Here is a 26,836-nt window from a genome sequence, read left to right as displayed (position 1 = left end):
TACTTGGTTACTCTCGTGTAAAATAGTGTATATGTGTTCACAATAATTGAATCAATAAATTAAATAGGTACAAAAATGAATTTTTAATTAGGGCCCCTCTAATAATGGAGCCTTATGCGGTAGAGCCACTTTACACATGCTAATTGACAGCCATGATAACAATAAGTATTTTCTAATGATTGTACTTATTAAGGAAAAATACTTACTATTTTAATCTTTTAAGGTTAATGCTCACTAAAATAGCGTGCACTAAGTCTAGACAAGACTTTTCTTTAAATGTGGTCTACACTCCTATACACTCTTCTAAAATAGTAGGAGTAAAAGTCTTTTATAGACTTCGCCCACGCTATTTTAGTATGAACCAACTTAATAATAACAAATAGTTGTATTTCCCAAAATTGTACTTAATTGTACTTATCAAGTAAAAATACTTATATTATTTTAATATCCTTTACGACCTATTTGGTTGTTGGCACTAAGCAATGACAATGAGAATGATTTGTAGTGTAATTTTTTTTAAAATGTATCATATTATTTCCATAGAAATAAAACTTTGATCATATAAAGAAATTTATTTACCATTTCTATTACCACTAAATACCATATCACAAATTCTTATGAGAGACGGTCTCTTTGAGAGACCATCTCTAATTGGCCCTATCGATCATATATTTTTTGAAACATTATAAGTAGGCATTAAAATGATTTAAGTAGACATTTAAAATATTAAAAATAGGCATTAAGGATAATGTAAGTAGGTATTAAAAATACAATAAGTAGACAATAATCTTTAATGGACTGGATTTAAAATACGTCCCTTAAAGAGACAGTCTTTCCATAGACTAGCTGATACCATATTTTCATGATAATACATTAAAATGAATTTTGTAAAAATATAATTAAAATACAACAAACATAACTATATAAGTTGTCAAAAAATTTTCCTATTAAAATTACATTAATTTTCTATTACTATTCCGATCATTTAATATTTACCCGCAGCCGTTAAGGTTGGTGCATAGCTCTACACTCTACATTCTACAAGTATAAAAGATCCATCACTATTCACTACCAACCGTATAACCCACGTACATTCCACAAGTTACGATATACCGCGTGTTACAGACAACAATCTATACAATATATTAATGAAGAAATGATTAGGACACATATCGACTTTACAATAAAAATTTTCCTGCTCTTTTCATTTTCTTATTAGGAAAATATTTTTTAGCATATCATTTAGTATCATATTTACTAACTTTTTACCATATACAATCATCTAAAATATGTAATATCTTTTAATTACAATGGATAATTATCGAATAACATATTAATCATTTACGTAAATTATTAATTTTTATTAAAATAAATTTGTAATAAATTAAGAGAAGAAAATTATTTTAAAAGTTTTTCATAGATAATCCTGTATATTACTTATATGGCTATATTAAAAAAATGCACAAATTAAATAGTAAATAATAATTAATAATTAGGATAAGATATCGGTGAAATAAATTTCAAATGATATTTTATCACCTATGTTAGACAAGTTTATAACACATAAATACTTAAATTAAGTTATATGTTAATTATTATAATAAAAAATATGTTCTTTAGCTGAAAACTTATTTTAAGGTTTTAAAAGTCATTGAACATTTAAATTATTTTTATATTATTTTTTATGTGTAGAAATTAATTACTTATAATTTATATTATTTAGTGCATAATTTTATAATTATATTTTGTATAATAGTAATATATTAATAATATATATCTCAATCTAATAGCAATACTTTTACAGATTTAAAACAAATCAATTTATAGTTTCAATATACTTACAAAACATGCAAAAATTATGGAGTACGAAAACATTTTACAATTTTAAATGGATAAATCTCAAAAAGCTCATACTCCATGTCTCTGAATCAGCAATCTTTGTGGCGAAGAAACCATTGCATTTCATCTTCGTATCTTTCTTCTCCTTCTTCACCGATCATTTTGTCTCTCCTATAATTCCGCACTGTGAATGTGAGCTTTGCTACTATGGCGGCCAAGCTCCATACCTGTTTTTTAAGCCATGGATTGATCGGAGTTAACGCTAAACACTTTAATATCTATTCTGCTGATGTTTCTCGTCATTCTCATCGATTGCCTCCTGCTTCTTGCCGAATTCAGCGTAAATCGAGGTTTTTTATTTTAATTTTTTGTATATTTGTTTGTTTTATATGATGATTGATTGTATTTTTGTATGAGTTGTTAGATTGATTGAAGGATTTTGGTTCAGTGAATGTTTTGATCGGTTGTGATAATTTCTGTTTTTTTTTGGGCGAGATTGACGTTTTTGACGATTGTTTGTTGATTTCCCTTTATGTTCAATTGAAATGTCGTTTGGTGACTTAGGGGCATGATCAGTGAACCGAGAAGTGAGAAATCAGGTTAGTCTTCCCATTTCTATGGAAAAACTGTCACATAAGAAGGAGAAATGGTTCCATTAGTAAAAAAATGGAAGTATAAGGAAACTAGGACAGGTAGCAATTGAGTTGCTTAAGCAGCTATTCTTAGTTAGGAGCTGCTTAGAATAGATAACTAAAGAAGAAGGCTTAGAAGAACACTAGACAAATTACGTAGAGTTTTGTGTTATACTCCTCCCTCCTTTGAGTTTGACACACTAAGCTGAAAAACTATCACGTTGAAGTATGTCAAACTCGAAGGGAGAGATTTCTCCTTAAAGGAGTAATGGGAATATCAATCAACCTACCCAATGTAAACATGATTCTCATGTTATTATAATTTGTCAGTGTGCTGTGTGCTAGTACCTTTTTTTGATCCTTGACACTTTGCTGTGTGTACGGATATTGGAGTATGACATTTCCATTTGGCATTTAAATATGGAAGTTTTTTTTGTCAATAACTGAGTTTCAATTCATATCCATCATATGAGCTCTTTAAACCAGCAACCTAGCTCTTTCCCTCCATTATGAGTAGCTCTAATCCAAATTTAGGAAAAATTGTAAGGGGCACCTTTGTAAAGTATTTTTTTTTGTATAGAGGTATCTTGTAGGTCTGTTTTATTTGCCAAAACAGAATTTAAACAAACTTTATGGCAACAGACTTTTTAGTCCAAAAGTTGATTCTTCTACCAGAAGTTAAGTTTTATGACTGGAAAATTGAGTAGTTTTATGTGACAAGTAAACAAGTTGTATATGATATACTTCTTCCTGAATTTTTTCTTATAAAATTTACTTCTCCGTAAAGAATCTTATAAAGGGACTTACCTGCGATTCTCCTATTATTTTGAATCTTCAATCTGTTTTTGACTAGCTAGATTATTTCAGAGTTTGTATAATTTCCATCTCAAGCTTCATGTGTTTTCTTTCAATGAACTTGTATTTTTATCGAGTTTTTGATTATCTGCAGTATTGATAGGAGAGTATTGAGTTGTGGCAAATATTACCCACATCATCATCACGACTATATTCTAAAGGTTTTTTAGCTAACCATGACGAAATTATAGGCAGAGACCACCTCAAACCATCTGCATTAATTGCGAAAGTTAATTTGAGTTTCATGTTCATAGAGTGTATAAGATATAAGAACTGAAAGAGTGCGTAAAAAGTTGTTTAGGAACAAAATATGAGGGAAATTATGACTTTGAATTTACTACCATTTTAAACAATATTAATGCATTATATTATGTGGTTTGACATTTTGTTTGACGAGGTGGTTTGACAATGGAGTGTGCGTTTGTCATTTGTTGATGTTTGGTGACTTGAACTAAGTCTGGAACATGGGAAGAAACAAGTGGAGTGCTCGAAGAAGTTTCTGCCAGTAACATACACTAATCTTGGTCGAGATTATCTTTCCACTTTCTGGTTTCGGCAGCTGTTAGGATTTAGTTTATTCTGTAAACCTAATTTCCTTTGTATATGAGGGTTACTATATAAACCCCCTATTGCTTAGGTTTAGGGTTAAGAAGAGAGGAAATATTTGAGAGCCACAAATTGAGAGTTTTGGTGAGCAGGCAAAATGCTTCGTATCATCTTATTTCTGATCTCTTTACATAGTGAAATATTGCTCTCGGTGCCCAGTGGACGTAGCTATTACATTGATAGTGAATCAAGTTAAATTCCTATTGTGTTTCCTTATTGTTGTTTATTTGTTTTATTGTTTCTTGATTGTTTTTGGGCGAACGCTTCCGCTGTCCACACAACATCATTTCCCTTTGTGCGTAATATATCTTACTGATTGACATTTAATGGCCAGATGTCATAGAATTGTGATGACCCACTTTATTTGATCATGCAAAATCACTTCGAATCATCTTGTGTGATGGACAAATTGTCATAGTTGTGCATAATCACTACCTCCAATTTTTTTGGGTTTTGGAGAGGAAATGTTCCAGGATAGGTGGGGGCACCATGATTTTTGGGGAAAATGACTCGGAAATAGTATGACTCATGTTCGTGAAAGGTAATATTGAGGGGATCACATGGAATTATAGAAAGTTTTGAGAACAAAAGAAGAACACTCATATTTGGAAAGCGCCAAGAACAAAAGAACAAGTAAATTGAGGAGGGAGTACATGTAATATGGTTTTGTCAAATATAACTTAAAGGGTATAGGACACTGTTTTGTTTGATTTGTCCAAGGGTTCCTTGTTTAGAGAATTCCATAGTTTAACGGATTGTGTTCATATGTTTTAACAGTAAATGTGTGCTGTTTGAAGCATATGATTCCTTTTCTTTCGGGTGAACTTATGGATGCTTAATGTGAAAATGGCATCATAATTTGGGGACTAATGCATATAACTAAAAGTTTCAATTATAATGGATAGTTGTCGGGGATGCCACTGATATTACTTCTCATTTTATATTTTATCTCAGTCCTCAAAATAAAAAGCGGCAGGTGAAGAAAGCTTCTTCTAAGAAGATACGTATAGATGCGAACCTGCAGCCAAATCACAAATCAAATGCGGAATTTGAAAATACTTCAATCAATGGCTTCTCAAGCCCAGAACAAGAGAATATACTCAAGAATGATGTTGAAAGCAGTATGACATCTAAACAGAACAATGAGAATAGTTTGGATGACTTGGCAAAGTTAGATGATACTGTCTTCTTGTTGCCACCACCACGGAACGGTGGAAGCATCGTGTTACACAGTAATGATGTCAGTGGTGATCCTAAGCCTTTGGTAAGCTTTTTGGCTTATTGAGAAATCATTAATCATTGATTATTGGTTGAGTATTCCTGGTTTTAATATGAAAAAACTGAAAAAAGAACTGTAGCTGTAAATTTCCTTCATACTTCATAGAAACCATTAGGCAGTAGGTTGAAGAAACTTCCAGCAATGTGATTAGCAAGAAATATTTAAACTCTTTGCTACTTTTAGGATTTATGCAGGGGACTTCCTCCGCATCTTTCTAAGTTGATATTGTGTCTCATGGTGGCGCAAGTGTATCAATTTACATTATCTGAGCATAACAGATCCCTAGGACAAAAGGTCAGTCCAGCAGGCGGTTTAAACCTGCTAGTACAAGAAGACAAAAACAGACAAATGTCACATGCCACATTAAAGAATTAGTAAAGCTAGCTGACTGTACAGTGTTGCAAGGATGAATTACGTTGTTTCAGGTTGTTATATCTGCTCGTGATGATCATCTTATTTACGTCATAAACTAGCTCGTTCCAGAAAAGAACAGTAGGGGTTTGGATGTAGTCAATGGTGTGAGGCGCCAAAGAATTAGAGGGTAGAAAAGAAGAAGAAGCTGAATCTGATAGCAAAGCCCATGCCGCTAAAAAGATTCCCATTATGATTAAGTATGATTAGGTTAATAATGGTCCACTTAAGCCGGGTTTGTATAAAATTAGCCGGCAAACCGACAATACAGACGTTGTTTAATGAAATTAATTAATGAAGAGACAAAGACAAAATGTTATTAGTGATTTTGTAATGGGTTGTACGTTAAAAACTTTTTTTTTTTTATAATAATAATTGTCGACCATTCCAACATTTACACATCTGATTTGGGAGTATTGCCACCATTGGACATTGTGATAACCTTCACAGGAGGCTAGGGTTACGGTAATGTACGGTGTTCACACAGGAAGATTGTATAAGGTGGTAGCTACTTGTCAATGGTACACACTTAAATAATAGTATACTGATCACAAATATATTGTCTTAGGATGACCTAACTAGGAGGGGAAATTTGGGCTAGAATTTAGGATATTTATTTGACAGCTGTGAGTATGACGGCAAAAAGTGTATAAAAATAACATGCACGTAAAGGGATATGTATTCAAAAAAATCTTTCTGACACGACACTATGTTAGCACATTTATAGCAAATCGACGAACAAGGCCATAATGTAAGAATACCCATTGAACAACGACGTCCACGTTAGCCTAACAATTCACGAGTATAGTTTGGCCACATGATATCAAATGCTTAGCCTAGACTATAAATATAAATTCTCACAGAACCATTAAGGTACGTCTTCATTAATACTACAAGTATTTACTTTGAGCAAACAATCCTGTACTCTCTATTCCTTCATTGTTTATCCAAAAGAGGACCTCACATTCACAAATAGGTCTTAATCTTTCACATTCTGAGCGAAAGGCCATAGTGCACTCAGCCTGTTGAATTAGGCACCTTTGTGAGTGATCTTACTAACTCAGGCATCGAAAAATGTCCCCTAGATTACCCCAATCGACCTTCATTTGTTTATCTGTGCAGGACAACCACAGCATAATATAAGATAAATCTGATGGACTGGTTGATTGGGGTTATCAAGTCTAGGTTGTATATTGTTATTCTCAGACAGACTTGACAAGCTGTGAATTACAGATGATGAAATAAAATTATCCCTGTAGCAAATTTTCAGTGAAGATAAAACTACAAACTTCAGATTAACCTTGTTAGTAATAGAAAGAGGTTGTTCATGATTAACCTTTGGTAGCAACTAGCATAAATCATCGTGCAACTTCACACAAATAAGAAGTGCACATGATTTTATGAGCCATTTCCATATAGTTCATCATAATCCAAAATTGCAGAACTATTAATTTTGGGCCCCACCAAGAATGGACATATCACAAACTCTGTTTCAACTAGCAAAAAATTTTTGGGCATACCTTTGGCTCAGTCACGGAAGAAACATTGTTGCCTAGAATTCATAATACTAAGTCCAAAATGGTTTGAAGAAGGTTAACCAGTGTCTATCGAGGAGATTTATAGAGTGGTTTTCAACAAACTAGGGTGACAATAGAGGTTCTGACAACAAACCATTAGGTTGTATATGACCTTTTCTTGAACATGTATATGTGATATAAGACTTGTTCTTTCTAAATTACTATTATTATTTTTAGTAATTTGTTTTTGGTGGACAGGTAACTTTGCTACTGTTTGGTATGGAAATTGCTTGTGATGTCATCCCAAAGAGTAGATTTGATGATGCTCGAGGAAGGAGGAAGTGGGAGAGAAGGGAAGAGAAGGGGAGGAATATATTGTTTTGTACAAATGTTCCTTCCCTTTATTTCCCTTTCCTCCTCTTTGCTATCCAAGTCCCTTCATTTTCCTTTTTTTATTTCTCCTTATTTCTTGGCATCCGCACATAGCATAACAACTTGTGTTACGAACCTTACTCTTTGATTAGAAATGTTTAGAAGCTAATATCTGCCTTTCCTTTCTTCCAAAGTTCTGAATTATGTAATGGTATGTTTTTTCCCTTTTCCAGTCCATGAACCTGATTGGTGAAGAGCAGATCTCGTCTCTTCACTTTGAGGATTTGATCAACATGATAAGAAATGCTGAGAAAAGTAGGCTAGCTTTCTTCATTTCATTAACACTTTGTTTGGTATTGTTATCTATGTGTAGTAGCTAATTGATGTTCGGCTATATGTTAGATGTTCTCCTTCTCAATCAAGCCCGAATCCGAGCACTTGAAGATCTGGAGAAGATTCTCCTGGAGAAGGAAGCACTACAACGAGAAATCAATAATTTGGAGTTGAAACTCGCTGAAACTGATGCAAGGATCAAAGTGGTTACCCAGGATAAGATACATGTTGAACTCCTTCAAGATCAGTTGGAGAAAATAAGGAAAGAATTTTCTAAGAGAAGTGATGCCGAGGGTGCATTTGAAATTTCTGACGTGGAAGATGTACAGTCATTGGACAGTGATTTTTATAGTCCAAGCAAGGAGCTTAGTGCACTTAAGGCTGAAAATGCGTCGTTGAATGATGATATAAAGGCTCTTAGAGCTGAACTAAGTAGTGTTAGCGTACCAAATGGACAAGTGACTTCATTGGAGAAAGAGCGCTTGGATTTGCAATCTATTGTGAAGGACTTGGAGTCAAAGCTTGCAGCATCTGAGGAGAATGTAACTGAACTTTCAACTCTCAAAAATGAATACAATAGTTTGTGTGAGAAGGTGCAGAATTTGCAAATTCTGCTTGATACTGCCACCAATCAAGCTGGCCAAGCTATACCCGTCTTGCAGCAAAACCAGGAACTTCGAAAAAAGGTTGAGAGTTTGGAAGAATCTCTTGCTGAAGCAAACTTCTATAAGCTATCGTCAGAGAAGATGCAACAATACAATGAATTGATGCAGCAGAAAATTAAGGTGTTGGAGGAGCGTCTTGAAAGGTCTGATGAAGAGATAAGCTCTTATGTTCAGATGTATCAAGAATCAATGAAGGAATTCCAAGATACACTTAATAATCTGAAACCAGAGAGTGAGAGAGCTGTTGATGGACCTGTTGATGATATACCCTGGGAATTTTGGAGTCAAATGCTGCTAATGATTGATGGTTGGTTACTTGAGAAAAAGTTAACATCAAATGACGCAAAGATCTTGAGAGAAATGGTGTGGAAGAGAGAACGGTGTATCTATGATGCATACTTGGAATGTAAGGAAAAGACTGAACGTGAAATGTTGGTTACATTTTTGAGTCTGACAGCTGCACCTACACAGTACGTTTCTCATTGACCTTAAAAATAACAGTGCCAGTTTCTTGAATGCTATTTCTCTGTTTCGTTAATAAGAAATATTTGGAAAAATTGTTGATGCTCAGGCCTGCATTACATGTTATTCACATTGCAGCAGAGATGGCACCAGTTGCAAAGGTACATAAGACTTCCATCTTCTGGAACATGTTCTATATGTGCATGCTTGTATATTTGTGTTTAAAGTGCATGTGTGCATAGAGCCTGCCAACAGATGTCCATCAGATTGTAAAATGTCTTATTATATAGATATATAGAATTTATTATACTATAAGAGTGGTGTTCTTCTCTAACTAGGTACTTTGAAATAGCAAGTGGTGCCCCCAGAATTTTTGTTCCTACTCACTTCATTCTCCTTAGCTTGAATGTTTGCTTAACATTGATGTAAGTTAAAATCCCTCCAGTTTTGTTTGTTCAATCTAACTCTACATAATAATGAGGTCATTCCATTATGGAATTCTTTTAAACTCTCTTTTACGATCATATCTGTCATTTCATATGTTTAAAACCATACAAAGCTTCAGAAGGTACTACCTGCATTTTATCGTTGTTAGTTGATGTTACTGTAGCCAAATACGAAGAAACACAATGTCATGCTGATTAAACCCAACAAAAGAACCAGCACAGTTACTGCAGCAACCACATCCCCCGCCACTGCACTACAAGCAACCATCGTTACCTTCATCCTCCTAGTCACTGTCGCTATCCTCCTGTCACATCAATGAAAATCAAATACCACCTTGAATTAGTGGCCTTTTTTCGCAATTTACTCCTCAATGACAAATTTGTTGCAACTCACCTGTCAGTAATCTAGCCATCCATGAATATTTTTAGTATTAATTTCAAAACCATTAATTTTAAAACCCGAGGAACCTTTCAGCCTCATTTAATTTTAAGCTTCACCCCCTTGACTTCTCACAGAGCTTCACTTTCTGTTCAAAACCCTTCTTGATCCCCAAACCAACAATATAGAAATTGGGAATTCCCAAATTGCTAGGAGGAAGGTATGAGATGGATTGGCCTTAATTGATCTCTGTTTTTTTGCTGCTGTTCTTATGATCTTGCAAGACCCTGCGTAAATTTCGCCACTTGCTTACTTTTTCCAACTGCGAGAAACAATTAACTAGGGTAGCGATGTAGTTTTAGAAGATTAGAGGAAGGAAATTTATAGAATTGGAGAAATTTTTATATTTTATTTAGAAAAATTAAGGAAGAAGGAACACAGAGGTGAAAGCAAATAATTCCTTGTAATGAGCTGATCGTTTGATCTTCTTCAATACAGACTATATATCTCTGCTCCATCGCGTTTTTTCGATGATTTTCTTTTTAAATCTCCATGAATTGTGTCATGAGAGTGAATTAAGATATATCTTAGCAGAACACATTAAAAAAAATCAAGTTCCAGTTTCTCTGCAATTATGTTCAAGTGTTGATGTTTGTCACGTATCTGAGAGTCGGACTCGAACGCCTGAAATTTTGGGACATGGGCATGGACACGGAGACAACTATATTTATATCTTTATGCAAAAAGGTATTATAGTGAAGTAGCATGTATTAAAAATGATAAAGAAGTGCAATTAAAATTTTATTATTTAAAATTGATGTGTTACTTTGAAACTTGAAAGGAGTAAAGCCTGAGTAAATTAAAATATAAAGTGAAATATAAAGATAACAAGATAGCTCTGCCTGAGTACAATTTCACTGGGCTGGGCCGATATGGCATGGCGACGCCGACCACATGTGTCATGTCCGGGTAACGTAGCTCCACAGTAGTCCCACTCATGTTTTGATAGCTTAGTTTCAAATATCAGAAAGTTTAGTACCTGACATTTAAATCAATGGAAGCAAGAGGGTGACTAATTTTTGTAATTCCAGCATCCAGCAGGGGCTACTTTTTAGTTTAATACACGAAAAAGGTCAAAGGGTGAAATATTTTTGTATGTATAATCAAATTGGCATAATTTTATATTTTTGAATGGTTTCTCTTGGACTTACTGGTTCTTACTTGTGCTTTGAAGGTTGGAGGACTTGGAGACGTGGTGACTGGTCTCAGTAAAGCACTTCAGAAAAAAGGACACCTGGTGGAAATAGTTCTTCCTAAGTATGATTGTATGCAGTATGATCTCATTCAAAACTTACGGGTACACTAACTATTGTTGTCTTTCGCATTATGGTCAATATCATCTTATTCTGGATCTAGTATTGCCTATTATAATATTATGTTCCTTAACTTCATTGCTCATGCAGGCTTTGGACATTGAAGTAGAGTCATATTTTGATGGACATCTATTCAAGAATAAGATTTGGATTGGCACAGTTGAAGGTGAACGATTTTATGTGCTTGCACCTATATTGCTAGTTATACCTCTTGTGCAGCTCAGTACTTCAGTTTAGAAGTATTTGGAAGTCACAATGTTGATTATTTCTTCCTTAACGTGATCCACTTATGTACTTGATATTAATTAAAATATTAAAATCAGGCTAACTGCAAAAATGAATAAACTTGTACTTGCTCATAATTTCTCGAACTTTTTGTAGGTCTTCCTGTGTATTTCATTGAGCCTTATCACCCAGATAAATACTTCTGGAGAGGACAATATTATGGGGAGAATGATGACTTCAAGAGGTTTTCGTTTTTCAGTCGTGCTGCACTAGAGTTGCTTCTTCAAGCCGGGAAGAAACCAGATATAATACACTGCCATGATTGGCAGACAGCTTTTGTTGTATGTGTACAGCAACGTCATGTTCTACAGCTTATGTACATGATAATATTTTTGACTGAATTACTGTTGTGTTATAGGCACCATTGTATTGGGATCTTTATGCACCGAAGGGACTAAATTCAGCAAGAATTTGTTTCACATGCCACAACTTTGAATATCAAGGTTCTGCTCCAGCTCCAGAACTGTCTTCTTGTGGTCTTGATGTTTACCAGCTCAATCGGCCAGACAGGATGCAGGACAATTTTGCTGATGATAGGATTAATGCCGTCAAGGTAGAGGAATTTTCATCTTAAACATCTAGATTTTAGTCACCTAGACATTCCATTCTGACACTTTAATTGTATTTTAGGGCGCAGTTGTGTTCTCCAACATTGTAACAACAGTATCTCCCACTTATGCACAGGAGGTTCGGACGCCTGAGGTAAGAATTGGATAGTCTTGAAAGCTATTATTTTATCACATCATTGACCCCTGCAAAAGTCGCAACAAGTGTCTTCTTATCCTTTGTATCTCTTGAATTACTTGAATTAAAGGTTATGTGATTGGTGTATTTCTAAGCACCTATCTGGTCTATTTTACTATATTTTTCTATGGTTTTCTGATGGAATGGAAAATCTAATTGAATTCTTAGGGTTAATACAATTATTTAATAGTAATCGGTGAGCCTGAAGAAGATCTTAAATTCTGTTAAATAATTATGAGTGTTATTTGAGCCATGATTGAGATAATAACTTGATAAAAGTGTAATTCCCCATTCAACCTAGTAATTATTGAGTTTATCAATCCTACAACTTGATCGCATCAGATCTCTAATTTGTGACAACAAACCAATTGTCATAATTTTTAGGTTATTTTTATTTTGTAATAAACTTTTGATAAAATTAGAAATTAGTTCTAAACTTTTAACGCTTCCTGTAGGTTCGACCCTGATTTGAAAGGCTATCAACCGACACAGTGATTTTATGATCCACTTGGGAGAACCTCTGGGTTTGCTGGATAACCCCTTTTTAACCTTTATGAGTTAACCTCAATTATGATTTTGTCCACAAACTAATGTCTTCAAATGCAGTTTAATCACCTATCCCATACTCTTTACTTCTTCACAAGGAGGATTAAGTTTTTATTTCACATATGTTCCAACTTCCAATAGAAAAAGTCTTGGGGCATGTTCGTTAACATTTTCAGTTTGAGTTGTCAGTTGTCAGTTTTCAGTTTTCAATTTTCAATTTTTAGAAACCAGGAAACTGTTTTCACTTTCCGATTTTCAATACTAAAACTTTATATAGTTTTTGTTTTCTGTTTCTTCACAATAGTCTCCTTATGCTATTTCTAATCCTCAAAACAGTCAAAAGTCAGAATCAAACTATTAGAAGAAGAAATATTTGTTGGTGCAAAGCTTTTATCTTAGTACATATAATTTTGCGTACGGGCAAAGCCTTAAAAGGATCAGCTATGGTCTGCAAATTTATTTTAAAGATAGTAGTTCTGGTGTTTGCATCTATAAACTCATTGTCTGTTTCTTTTTCGTTTGCTCTTATACTTACCTGTACATTCTTCCTTATCTTGCGGTTGCGGTAGGTGTTTTGTACTATGTTCAAAACCAGCCTCCTTTTGTGTGGGTGAATGTTTATTATATGTTAAAAGCTAGTGTCCTACCAGCTAAAAGTAATCTGCTCAACCAAAGAACAAGGAACTAAGCAGCTTCATCACCATTCACCCACAACACATCAGGATCTAGTATATCCTGTGAAAAAGTGACGGAAAATATTACGCGTTTACTCACTCTCCATTTCCATGTTTTGCTTCATATGCCCTGCCATGCAGTATCATCTTGGACTGTTTGTGCTAAATAATACTTGAGATTCAGCTTGTCAAGTGCTGCTTACAGCATTTTCAAATTTTGCAGGGTGGAAGAGGCCTTCACACAACGCTTAATACTCACTCTAAAAAGTTCATAGGAATTCTTAATGGGATTGATACTGATACATGGAATCCTTCAATCGATTCACATATTGAGGTTCAATACAATGCAAATGATCTTCAGGGAAAAGCAGCAAATAAGCAAGCACTAAGAACGCAGCTTGGACTGCTTCATTCAGATTCTGTGCAGCCATTGGTTGGTGCTTTTACTTAAAATTTTTAAGGCCATTATATTTCAGTATTTTTACCATACAATCTGATGAAGTGCTTCACCTTTTAACGTGCATTTCACGTGCTTCTAAAATTTCTTCTTTAAGTTGCTTTCGCATTCCTCCCTAAAGTCTACAATTCTCTCTTTTGATGTACCTTTCAACTCTGTTCCATGTGATGATATCGTAAGATTTTTGTGTATGCAGCTAGCCAACTATCATGATTAATTTTGACTTTATAGTGTTAGCGAGTTTTAAGAAGCATGTTCAATTGTGGTTTTGAGAGAAAATTTTCAGTTCTCATTATAGTGAAAAAAACGCGATTTTGATTGCGATTGCGGTAATGACCACATTTGAGTGCGGTTTTTGGTTGTCCTACCGCCAAATATTAGTCGAGACAATGAAATATCTCGTATACCGGCCTGATGTGAGTATCGTTTCAGTAGATTTGGCAATCGTTACAACTCGGCCGATATGATATGATGCAACCTTGTTTTTGCAATATGGATCTAATCATATCGCAAAATCTCGGATGCGGGCACGGGCGTGGTAGCGGTTGACTTTCGCACCCGATGCGGATGATTTTGCGGTTGTCTTGAACTCTTGGCCTATATCATGGTAGTGGTTGGCTCGAAAAACATTACAATGCAATGCAGACGATATTTGCACTATGTCAACTGTAACATTCCATTACCCATTAAACAGGGCCGCATCGTATTGTATCGACCGTATCGTAAAGGTTTTCAAATTTATCAAACCGGTGAAAGAACCATATTTTAGGTCCAATCAAGCGATATTTCAAGGGTTAGACCTAAATCTGGCGGTATGGGCGAATGACAACCGCATCACCCTCGTTACCGTATCATTGCACCCGTTACCTCAATCTCGAGTTTGTGACCATCACTGTATTTTTGCACTATGCTATGGTTCTACTGTACATTCCATTCATTACCCTAATTCCATCAAGTGCTTCCCTCAAGTAGGGTTTGGGATGTTGGATATACGCAACCTTACCCTTGTTAGTGATAACAAAGAGGTTGTTTCACCCTTGGTATGAAAAATTTTAAATTTTGTTTGATCATTGAAAAATAACAGTTTTCCTCTGTTATTTACTTGTTTTCAGGTCTTAGTACCCTCTAATATGGTTTATTGTTATATGGTGTCATTCATATTCAAATTGTGAACATATAAGTCTCTCTTTGATTTCCTTGATGGCTTGATCTTTCCAGAATGGACTTGGCCTTCTGTGTTTCTCTCTTATTCCGTTTCCTCTTTGTTTTTTTCTTGTCCTCTTTAATTTATTACTCCTAATATTTCTTCTGTACACATTAAATTTTGGCTTCAAAGACTACTGACGGCCCCAATGCATCTTCTCCATCTCTGTTATTTCTCTCTTCCCTTAACCTGATCTTTATCAAAAATATTGCAAACATCTTTGTATATCTGCTGGCATCATTTATTGGTTGTGTCAAATCATGATTTGAAGAGCTATGTTCATTTTTTTCTGTAAGGCATGAATAGGGTGAAGTTTAGTGGTTGAATAATACATGAAACTTTTATAACTGAGACATCAACCTTTCAACTCTACTTTTTAACCACAACACTTTATCTATATTTTTGGTTGAGCAGATTGGTTGCATAACAAGGCTGGTTCCACAAAAGGGAGTGCACCTAATAAGACACGCCATATATCGGACAATAGAGCTTGGAGGACAATTTGTGCTTCTTGGTTCCAGTCCTGTGCATCATATTCAGGTAATTTTTAGTGTGATGATTGTGGAATTGTTCTGTGCTCTTGTTTCTTTGTGAGTGAAATTCTTCCTAAAGCATGTGAACCTAATGGTTTTCAAAGTTTCATGATATATATGTAGCAAATGTCTTCCATTAGAATGCTTCCTATTCTTTTAAAGGTGAACCAGGTGATTAGACAGCATAACCAATGAACAGGCTAGCGACTTAAAAGTAGTTTGCTATTACCTTCATTTAGCACTTATCAACATGCTATAAGGGTGCGAAAAGTTATATTGAGGATCTAAGTGTGATCATGAAGAATTAGTTAGAGTCTTGCAGACCTGCATTTTTCCATCGAGAAGTTTATTGAATTTTCAATTGTAGGCTGCATTGAGTTTCAGTAATGGCAGGCTATCAAGGCCTCAAGGGTGTCACAGTCAAATTTGTGTTTATTTTGTGAGCTGCAGTATCATTGTCAGTCATGATATCGATTGCTACTCGCCTTTTCCATTGTGTTTTATTTTTAATTTATACTTGTTTCCTTTTTTCTCCGCAGAGAGAATTTGAGGACATTGCGAGCCAGTTTCAGAATCATGATAGTGTCCGGCTAATACTGAAGTATGATGAGTCACTCTCTCGTTCTATATATGCAGCATCTGATATATTCATCATCCCATCAATATTTGAGCCATGTGGACTGACACAGGTAAGATTTCATTTTGATGTTGCGTTGTTCTTCAGTAGTTATCCAGAGCTGATTTCTATTGCCCTCTCTTTTCCGTCCATATTTTTGGTCTTTGATTCTCTGGGGATTGGGTAGCAGCATGTTATGAATTGGTTCAAAGGATCCAAGGGCATTATCGACATTTTACTTTTAGTTAGTCTTGGTGTTTTGTTAGTTAGAATAGCTGCTATTTATGTAGTTGTTTATTGGGCTTAGGCTATATATAGAGCCAACCTTGTAATGTTTAGATAGTTTTTGGATAATAAAGAATAAGGAATAGTCCTTTGGGAGTCAGGAGCAGACTCAAATTGCTCAATATTGTGTGCTTACTATCTTATTTTGGTTACGGGTCTTAGCCGGTTCATTACACAGCATAGCAGGAAATTGGGGGTCTCAAGTGGAGATCTTAGGTTGAAAAGCATGAGGCAACTTTGAGATTGGGGCTTTGCTATGCAAAATGCCAAAACCGCAATAACTGATTGATATAAGGGAGTTTTATTAATGTGAGAGAGCTTGCGGTCTAAATTATTAGGCTCCCTGTAAAGTGTAAAACGCTGGATATTTTTCAGTAGGTAATCAAAACCAACTAATTCATTTTGGCTTTGTCTGTTGATTATTAAGAATCTCTTTAATTATTATCTTGCACCAATAGATTCATTGCAATTTGATATGAATGAGCTGATATTTGGGAGTATTTCAGTTAATAAAATGCCAAGTTTCTGCTTGCAGACTTGCAGTGTTCCCAAAACATTTCAATTTTTTTTTGAACTGCAGCGGTCTAGATGTGATAACTCGGTTGATACAAGGAGATGTGTCTTGGTGCATGTTGTTTGCCAATGACATTGTTCTAGTAGATGAGACTAGGGAGGGGGTAAATGTCAAGTTATAATGATTGAGATAAGAATTAGAGTTACAAGGTTTCAAATTAAGTCGAAGCAAGACAAAGTACATGGAGTGTTACTATAGTACAAACGAGATAGACCATAGAAACTAATATATTGGCTCATGTAGCCGACTCCAATCTTTTGGGATTAAGGCTCTGACATTGTTGTTGAAATATTCTCTTGTATACAATAGTGGGTTTCGATTACTAATAAACCTTATGACATGTTAATTTTTATTACATTAATGTCGAGTACATTCAACCCCCAAACCGTGCCTAGGTGGGAGCCACTTGGCATTTGGGGTGATGGCATATCACTATTGTACTCCAATCAAAAATGACCAAAAGCAAAGCTAATTACTTGAGTATTGTATTCACAGTGCACATTATTGGATATTTGTGGTTGCACTTTACGATCGACTTTGGTTGATCAATCAATATGCTTTACTGTCAAAACTTGATTAATAGTGACCAAATTGCAGATGATAGCAATGAGATATGGTGCCATACCCATTGCAAGAAAGACCGGTGGCTTGAATGACAGGTAGGTTATTTCTTCACTTTGTAATTTAATACATTGATTCTTTTTTGGCTAATCTAACTCATGCTATATTTTATGCCCTAGTGTTTTTGATGTTGATGATGAGGCAATACCACCTCAGTTCAGGAATGGATTTACATTCTTATCACCTGATGAACAGGTAATTGAACTGTAATATCAGGTTTTTGTACATTTCGATTATATTAATGTTTTTTAATGTCATATGATGACGGGTTGTAAGGTTGGGACTTGGAGAACATGACTTGCTCTTTAAATTCATCTTTTGTGTCTCATATTGGACAAAATTTTTGCAGGGATTTAACAGTGCTCTTGATCGTGCAATACAGTACTACAAAAACGATAGGGAGAGTTGGGAACAGCTTGTTCAGAAGGTAATGAGTATAGATTTTAGCTGGGATTCTTCAGCCGAGCAGTATGAAGAACTTTATGCGAAGTCAGTTGCAAGAGCTAGGGCTGCAAAACGTACTTAATCTTCTTAAGTCACAGTTGATACTAGGAAGTACTGTTGCGAGGAGGAAATTTTTACCATGCAATGCCGTCAATGATGATTTCTACTACATCACTTACCCAGGGACATGCATGCAGATAAGTTGTGTTAAGGTCACAGCCCTTTGGGTCATATTTGAGAATGGTATCTGAGATGGTTTCCGCAATCCTAGCAAATCACAGGGCATTACTTGATGAAGATGATATTCCTAGCAAATCACAGGGCATTGCTTAGATGAAGATGGTATTCCAAAAAGCACGTCTTATCAAAGCGCTGTTCTGTTAGCTGATTGATGCCTTCCTTATCTTACGGAGGAATGTTTGTGTTGCACTTGTACAGATTTGTATACGCGATATGTAGAGAACTAGTTTTGCGTTTTCTTTCAGGAGGCAGGCACGTTCATTTTGTATAGCACATTGTATATAACACTTATATATTAAGGAAGGATAGAAGTTTGATCTTACTGTGTTAAATTCCTTCTAAATGGCTGTGCATGGAACAGATTTCTTAACTCCTAGATCATCTACTAACTGAAGCAATATGTTATGTGTTGACAGATTTCTAGCTTGTTGCACATATGAGGCAGCTGCCTGGGATCCTAGCCTCGGAGATTCAGGTGTTGCACTATCGTTCTATGTTGTGTGTGAGCTAGACAACTTGTTGATAATTTGACACAAGGACTTACTATTAAACAGTGACAACAGCAGTCATGTATATAATACTAGTTGATTATGAGAGGAGCAAGAAGCGGGAATTGTCTGATAATTGTTGATTTTTGTTGGTATATACTCATTGATTTTTTTTTTATTTGAGGGTTGGCTAGATATTTTCTACAGGCAAAAGGGTTTATGTTACTAGGAGTTTTGAGAAAATGGTTTGAGTATAGGTTTGAACAACTCGCATACGCTGCCGCCTGCCGTTGTTGGGCTTAGACTTGGACCTGAGTATTCTCACATTCTGTCCTTCAAGCAATTACTATACTATTGTTGTAACAGAAATAGGCAAATAGCTCATCAGCCATCATGCTCTTGCTAAAAGTTTGAAGTTTTCAAAAAGTATCCATTAGAAAATTTGGAAAGAAATTACTTCAACCTTGTCCCATCTTGACTATGTTTTTTCTTATGCATTGGTAACCATTTGAGGTCGAACTTGGTCACAAAATTACTAAGGAATAAAATCAAGACACTCATGACCAAATACTCTATCATGGGAGGTCATAGACATGTGCAAATACTCGACCACATAAGGCCCCTAAAAATTAATGCCACAAATGTTGAATTATACATAATATGCTCGAATATTTTAAGATAAAGGAGGTGGTAAAATGTTTTAATACAAACAATACGGGCCTTCAAAATGAAAAACACACAACGTCATAATATTATTTGTTAGTTTTTGCTGCACCCATGGTTATGATCACACATAATGTTCAATAATCATTTACATAACTGGAATCCTTGTAGGAATGTTACTATCTTCAGGGCCTTGAAGTAGGAATGAGTTTTCAGTTTTATGATGGAGTCTACTTCTCTGATACATTACACAAATTTTGTAGTTTCATGAGATATGACACTACAAAGTTAATCTCAGGTCGGTTTTCAGGAGCTTCAGAGGCGCAGGACAAGGCGAGTTTCAGAATCTGTACCACGACCTCTTCTTCATTTGTCGTAAGAGTTGAAGCAAGCGCAGGATCCACAACATCAAGTGCCTTGTCCTCGGCTATGCTCCTTTCGACAATATGGCTCAACGTCAAGGCTACTTGTCCCTCTTTCGCAACTCCTGTTGGCCTTTTCTTTGTGAACAACTCCATGATCACCACCCCGAAGCTGAATATATCTACTTTCGTAGTAAGACTCCTCATGTACGCGAACTCTGAGACAAAAAATGATTATTATATTGACAAGGGCGTATCTAGACCCGGGCTGGCATGGGCCATGGCCCGGGTCATGAAAAATAAAGTAGTATGTTAAACTCATGTTCATTGTTCGAACCCATGACTTTCTATGCGTTTTGACAAAGGCATTTCCAGCTAATTACACCATGCCAATGAGAGGTCATAAAATATTGGCCTAGGTAATAATTTTTTTCTGGATTCACTCCTGTTGAAAGTGTCACAATGATTACTTAATGATAAGAACTGGTGCACAACTGCACATGAGTTACCTGGTGCCATGTAACCAATGGTGCCTGTAAACGCTGACACTGTCGTACTGCTGTGACCACCGGGCAGATGAACACCCATCATTCGAGCATTTCCAAAATCGCTAACATGGGCTTCCCAGTCTCGATCTAACAGAATATTCGAAGGCTTCAAATCACAATGTATAATGGGAAAGTCGAAACCTGTATGCAAATAAGCTAATCCTTCCGCTACCAAGACACAGAGTTCAATTCTCTTCGACAATGTCCATCTTCCACAATCTGCCGAAGATTCATGAATAATATGTTCCAAATTCCCGCTCTCCATGTATTGTAATATCAATGCCTTCAACTTTCCGCTCTCCCAAGCATACCCGATGACCTTAACCAAGTTTTTGTGTCTAATCCGACTCAAGATTTGGGCTTCTCTATAGAAACACTTGTCGGATTCTGCAGGAAACTGTAGTAAATTCAGCGTCTTTATGGCTACGATTTGTCCATCTTCTAATCTTCCTTTATAGACAGTGCTCAAGTTACTTTTACCAAGAACATAACTTTCATTGAAATAATCGGTAGCAACTTCTATCTCGGTGGAATCAAATCTCTTTAATGTCGAACATCCAGCATCATTGACCTCAGGTGTCTCGACTTGCTCGAGTCTTTTGCTCTGATTGTGCTGCTTGTGCTTATAGAATAAGATCACAAGCACAATAAGTAATAAAACCGATGCACACAACAAGGGTATAAGAATCATCATCGCTTTCATGTGAAAGAAGCTAGTGAAACTCGTTTTGCTACAAGAACCGAGAAATTTGGCTCCACAGAGCCCTTTGTTTCCTCGAAAACTTGATTCAGGAAAATTTGGGAGTGTGCCATATTGAGGAATAGCACCTTCAAGCTGATTGTAGGATAGATTCAATGAATTCAGATTTGAAAGATCACCGAGTTTTGCTGGGATCTCGCCATCAAATTGGTTACGAGAAAGATCAAGTGAATTCAAATGAATCAGTTTAGCTAAACTCGATGGAATTCGACCATTTAGATGGTTTCCTGATAAGTTTATGCTTGTTAAAGTATTTATTTCATCGAATGAGTCTTCTCGAAGAAAACCCGAAAGCTGATTTGCTGATAAATCAAGGTTGAACAGGTTTTTGCACCCTTTAAGTGTTGCTGGGATTGGTCCTGAGAACTGATTATTCGACAGATTGATGGACTCGACCATCTCCAACATACCAATCTCTTGAGGAATGGTTTCGGACAGAGCATTGTGTGATAAGTCGAGATAAGTTTGCAAATTCCTTAATCCTGCAAGAACTTTCCCTGGAACCGGCCCACTGAGGTTATTGTCCGAGAGGTCTAACATTGTCAGACGGTAAAGTTTAGCCATACCTGATGGAATATGCCCATGAAATTTGTTGCCCCCCAGGTTTAAGGTCGAAAGAAGCTCGAGTTTGGAGACAGAATGTGGAACTAACCCACTTAACAAATTGTTATGTAACTCGAGAATCATAAGCTTTTTCAACCGAAATATCTCTTCTGGAATCTCGCCTTGTAGTGCATTATCATGCAAGGCGAGATCTTCCAGAAGCGAAAGCTTGGAAAGTTCGCGTGGAACTTTACCCGATAACCTGTTATTGTCTAGCTGAATGCTAAACAAGTTGCTAAGGTTACCGATTTCAGGTGGAATTTGCCCGGTAAACGAGTTTGCGTGTAGATGCAACAACCTCAGACTACTCATCCTACCAATACTCGGGTTCAATGTTCCACTGAAGTTGTTTACGCCTAAATCTAGCGTTTCAAGATTTGAGCAATTAAAGACATCATCCGGAACACTACCAAACATTGAATTATTTCCTACCGAAAAAAATGTCATATCCGATAACTTCCCTAAACCTCGTGGCAGCGTGCCAGTTAACTTGTTAAAACTGAGGCTAACAGCAAGAAGTTGTGTACAATTAGTTATACTCGAAGGAAGTAAGCCCGTAATTTTGTTATGGTTTAAGGTAAGATTCTTCAAGTTGTAAAGCTTTCCGATATCAAAAGGTATTTCCCCCGTTAGGAAATTGAAACTTGCTGAGAAATAAGTCAGGTGTTTTAGGTCGGTTAAAGAAGATGGAATAGAACCGGTGAAATTGTTAGCATGCAACATCAACTTCTCTAGGGAAATTAATGATCTGATTTCAAAAGGGATTGTTCCATTTAACTCGTTCATCGAAATCTCCAAATGGGTTAATGATTTACATTTGAACAAGGATTCGGGAAGTGTGGAACTCAACTTGTTCTTATACAACATCAACACTTTCAAGTTCACTAAACTTCCTATCTCATTTGGAATACTACCCTTAAAGTGATTGCTATACATGTTAAGAATGGTAAGATTCTCGCACAGTCCTATTTCAGATGGGATATCTCCGAAAAGCGAATTTTCGAACAACTGAAGTGTAGTCAAGCTTTTCATATTCCCTATTCCTGCAGGAATCCGACCTGATAACCGGTTTTGACTGAAATCTAAAACCCTCATTTGGGTTAGTCTCCCTATAGATTTAGGTATATACCCTTCAAATCTATTGGTATAACCTAAGAAAACTTCAAGCAAAGCTAAATTTCCTATGTTTGATGGGATTTCACCACTAAAATCATTGCTGTTTAACCCTAGTGCACTCAAAAAAGTACAGTTTGTTATACTGTCAGGAATACTTCCATTCAACATATTATTGCCCAAATCTAATGATTGTAAGTTATAAAGTAACCCAATTTCATATGGGATAGTACCCAAAAGAGTATTATTATAAAGGGTAAGTTCTAAAAGTTTAGAACATTTTGTAAGTTCATTAGGAATTAGACCATAAAATGAATTAGAGGTTAAATCAAGAACCTGAAGTTCTGACAGGTTGCCAAGAAAACTCGAGAGTGTGCCTTCGAGCTGTGTTTCGATAAGAGATATCGAGATTACATTGTTCGTAATAGTGTCACAAGATACACCAGTCCAGTTGCAATGGTGAATGGTTGGAATCCAGTCGGATAATGAACCGAGAGGGTCGTGTGTGATCGAGTTTTTGAAGGCGGTAAGTGCATCTATTTGGTCTTGCAGGACAGTTTTTGCTGATGCATTGGAGGTGGATTTTGTAAGAGGTAAAACTTGTAAAAGTATAGCATAAGTAAGGATGAAAAATGGATTTTTTGGTGTCATTATTGTGTATTTTGTGAGATTTTTGAGGGTTAAATTGAATATGTTTAACTCATCGATTAATACAAGTAGTCATTGTGTGATGTATATGAAACTAAATTCAAAAAGTTTGTTGATGAACCTTGTTTTAGTGCTTGAAGTATGAACAGAATAACTAAAAATTGTGGGACCATGGGTCAACTCAAGTCATCTCATCATCATCATCTCAATTCCGCCTAAGGCAGAGTCTGGGGAAGATGGAAAAGAAGACAGATCAATACCCTTATCACGAGGAGGTTACGATTGAAGAGAACCTTTCTACTCGAGTATCGCCCGGTATATGAGATCTCCTAAAAAAAAACCTGTAAAAGAAAATTGAAATTCAAAAGGCAGAACATACAAAATATTATTATTATTATTATTATTATTATTATTATTATTATCATTATTATTATCATCATCATATTTTATTTTTCGGTATATTTTGCTTATAGAGATTTTGATTAGGATCTATAAAAGATTAGAAATTATGATTAACTATATCCTTATTAAAAGAGACTGCGACTGATAAAACCCTCGAGTTGATAAAGTTAATTGTTTCAAATTCGCATTATACGTAAGGCCACTCAGAGTTCACACTCAACATCAAATAAATTCAATTAACCAAATGACAAGTTGCCTACTAAATTTGAAACGTCCACTAGCAACAATTTTGTTTTGTTTCATACAAGATACAACCTAACAATCATTTTTTTTTCTTTTATTTATTTATTTATTTATTTATTTATTATTATTATTATTATTATTATTATTATTACTATTATTATTTTCCTTAAATTACGTTATTTTAATTGTATGTAGTAGTTTGCAAAAAAAAAAAAAAAATACAATTGTATGCAGTAAAATAGTTAGTAATTTAGTATAGATTGGTTGTCAATAAAAATAAGTTTTCTATAATATTTATTTGTAATAGACTAATAGTATTATTTTAGATACAAAAGTATCATGTGAATGATTTTTGTATGTATTCAAAATAATATAAGAATTAAACAGAAATTTGTATAAAATAAAGTGAAAAAATATGTAATTAATCTTATTTTTCTAAATAATCTTTATCATTATCATTGGCATAGCCGTTAACCATAGAAAAGTATCAATAAGATATTCACAAATTTTCAAATTAGACGATCTTACGGTGAGACTATATCTACTAAGCTAACCAATTTAAATTATAGTTTTAGAGTATCACTTATGGCCTAAAAGTGAACACTATATATACTTATTTTATGGTGGAACAGTCTCATACAAAATTTGCTGATAGATGTCAAAATAAGTGAGAACATCTTTTACAAAGTTTTATTAAAGAAAATATTTTATTTTAAATAGAAATATCTTGTTGTAACCCTCTTATTTCAATTTTAATTTTTTTTATGGGGGACAACATTATTAAAAAATTCTCGTAGTAACCCTTTACTTTCAAATTAAGATAAACGTGAACTTATATGTCTTAAAACATTATGACATAGATATATTTTTAAATTAGTTATACCCCTCTAACAAAACCCCAATCCTCCTTATTAAGTAGAACAATTCCTAAGGAAAATTTGAGATAAATTTAAACATGACAAAATCAACGACTAATATAATAATAAAAAACTATATTAAAATAAGCAAATAATATAATAAAATTAGAAAAAATTAACATAAATTCTAAGGTTGTTTGTTATTATGGTTGCATTGCATCCTACTTGTAATTAAAGGATTACCATATGAATTAAAAGAAATTTGTAAATTAAAGTTACCATAATTAATTTCCCTATTATTATTAATTCACATCATAAAATTATTATGATAAGATTATCACACTCTATAAAAGTACATGAAGACTAGTTTGATTCCTTATTTGGCCTATTTCGTATTCATGATTCACGGGTGTCTAACTCATTAGTCATTACACATGTAGTCATGTAATATTAGCTCATAGGAGTAATTTGTTATACTTTATTTTATTTATTTATTAATTAAAATAAAATAATGAGCATACATGTAAATAGTACATCTGATTTTTCTATAATAATTTTAACTTTTAATTAACTATAAATAATTTAAATTTTAAAGAGCGTTTGCTCAAAGTATAACCGGCCCAGTTGATTATCTACTATAAAACTTATGAATAATTTGTTCATAGACAATAAAATTTATTTAAAACAAGGGAAAGACAATTGTATTGAGATACTTGAGTACAAGATAATACAAGTGAAAATCCCTCACTACTCCCACCATAAAATCTCAAGAATCACTAGAGTTTAACTCACTCATTCCGTTCATTTGTAACTCTCAAATCTCCTCGTTATGAGGCCCTCAGTTCCTAGAGAAAACTCAGCAAAGGCTCGTATTTATTAAAGACTAAAGAGTAACAAACTTAAGGCTATATACAAAAAAATGAGAGGGATTTCATCCGAACGAGTAATGTTCGTTCGAGCATACACTTTTATGGAAAAAATATAACCTTGCACACAAAAAACAGGGAGTGACCCGACCCTATGCTAAACCGAGTGCCCTAGTGGCTGCAAAAAGTTACTTGCTCTACTCCAACCCATGCTTCACACACACATTGTTCACCTTTTTTTGTAGTTCATGCGCCACCTTAAGCTTTCAATCTCGAGGTCATTATGAGTCACTCTCAATAGAAACTTTCATATCATTTCGATCCTTCTATTCCCTTCTATTCTTATCTTTTCTTTTCATCAATTTCTAATTTTTTATCCAAATAAAATATCAAAATGCATCATAGTTAATAATATTTTTTTATTAAAATAACTTTTTATAATTTTTTTTAAGTGAAATGAGCATTACCTGAATTCAATATATTTCAATGTATAACTATATATTTTTTTTTTACATGAATTTAGTTTTATTTTATTATTTTCAACTTAAAAAACTCAAGTCATAATTATAAAATACAAAATTAAATAATAATTTTGAAATATTGACGTAAAATCCAAAAACTTACTAAATTTAGAAACTCAATCCTTAAACTTCGCCACCCTTTTCATTATATTGTCACCTCTTTTTTTAATAAAATTAGTAAAATACCCTTAAATCTATTTTTAATTATAAAATCAACCATTATTATTACTAAACAAAATTTATTAATAATAATTAAATTAAAATAAAAAATATTAATTTTAAAAAGAAAATAATTTTTTTAAATCGGAAAACAAACCTAATCATACGTTTTGTGTTGAAATTTGATACATAATCACTCTTTTGGCCGAAA

The 26,836-nt window shown here is 34.6% G+C and overlaps 2 protein-coding genes across 3 annotated transcripts; one reads left to right on the top strand and one right to left on the bottom strand.

Annotated features, from left to right (window-relative positions):
- The first annotated feature begins 1,869 nt into the window (after window positions 1-1,869).
- Window positions 1,870-18,724, top strand: LOC130824181 (probable starch synthase 4, chloroplastic/amyloplastic). 2 transcript variants are annotated; one of them, XM_057689078.1, is made up of 16 exons: window positions 1,870-2,189; window positions 4,887-5,196; window positions 7,745-7,826; window positions 7,914-8,979; window positions 9,081-9,132; window positions 11,031-11,153; window positions 11,260-11,335; window positions 11,551-11,735; window positions 11,813-12,007; window positions 12,085-12,156; window positions 13,642-13,851; window positions 15,494-15,619; window positions 16,152-16,301; window positions 17,685-17,746; window positions 17,828-17,903; window positions 18,058-18,724. In XM_057689078.1, the coding sequence occupies exons 1-16, from the start codon at window positions 2,047-2,049 to the stop codon at window positions 18,232-18,234; spliced, it is 3,105 nt and encodes a 1,034-aa protein (XP_057545061.1). In that variant the 5' UTR covers window positions 1,870-2,046; the 3' UTR covers window positions 18,235-18,724. The 2 variants fall into 2 exon arrangements, with proteins under 2 accessions (XP_057545061.1, XP_057545062.1); XM_057689079.1 differs by lacking the exon at window positions 4,887-5,196 and having other exon boundaries at window positions 2,049-2,189.
- Window positions 18,725-19,529: 805 nt separating this feature from the next.
- LOC130824180 (LRR receptor-like serine/threonine-protein kinase FLS2) lies at window positions 19,530-23,727 on the bottom strand. Its single transcript, XM_057689077.1, has 2 exons — window positions 20,415-23,727; window positions 19,530-20,123 (listed from the first exon to the last, which is right to left on the bottom strand). Exons 1-2 carry the CDS (start codon window positions 23,578-23,580, stop codon window positions 19,774-19,776), a joined length of 3,516 nt encoding a protein of 1,171 aa, XP_057545060.1. The 5' UTR covers window positions 23,581-23,727; the 3' UTR covers window positions 19,530-19,773.
- Window positions 23,728-26,836: the final 3,109 nt, after the last annotated feature.

This window comes from Amaranthus tricolor, chromosome 9, assembly GCF_026212465.1.
Source record: "Amaranthus tricolor cultivar Red isolate AtriRed21 chromosome 9, ASM2621246v1, whole genome shotgun sequence".
Lineage (NCBI taxonomy): Eukaryota > Viridiplantae > Streptophyta > Magnoliopsida > Caryophyllales > Amaranthaceae > Amaranthus > Amaranthus tricolor.
Note: the sequence above shows the minus strand (reverse complement) of the source record. Positions and strands in the feature narration are given on the sequence as shown.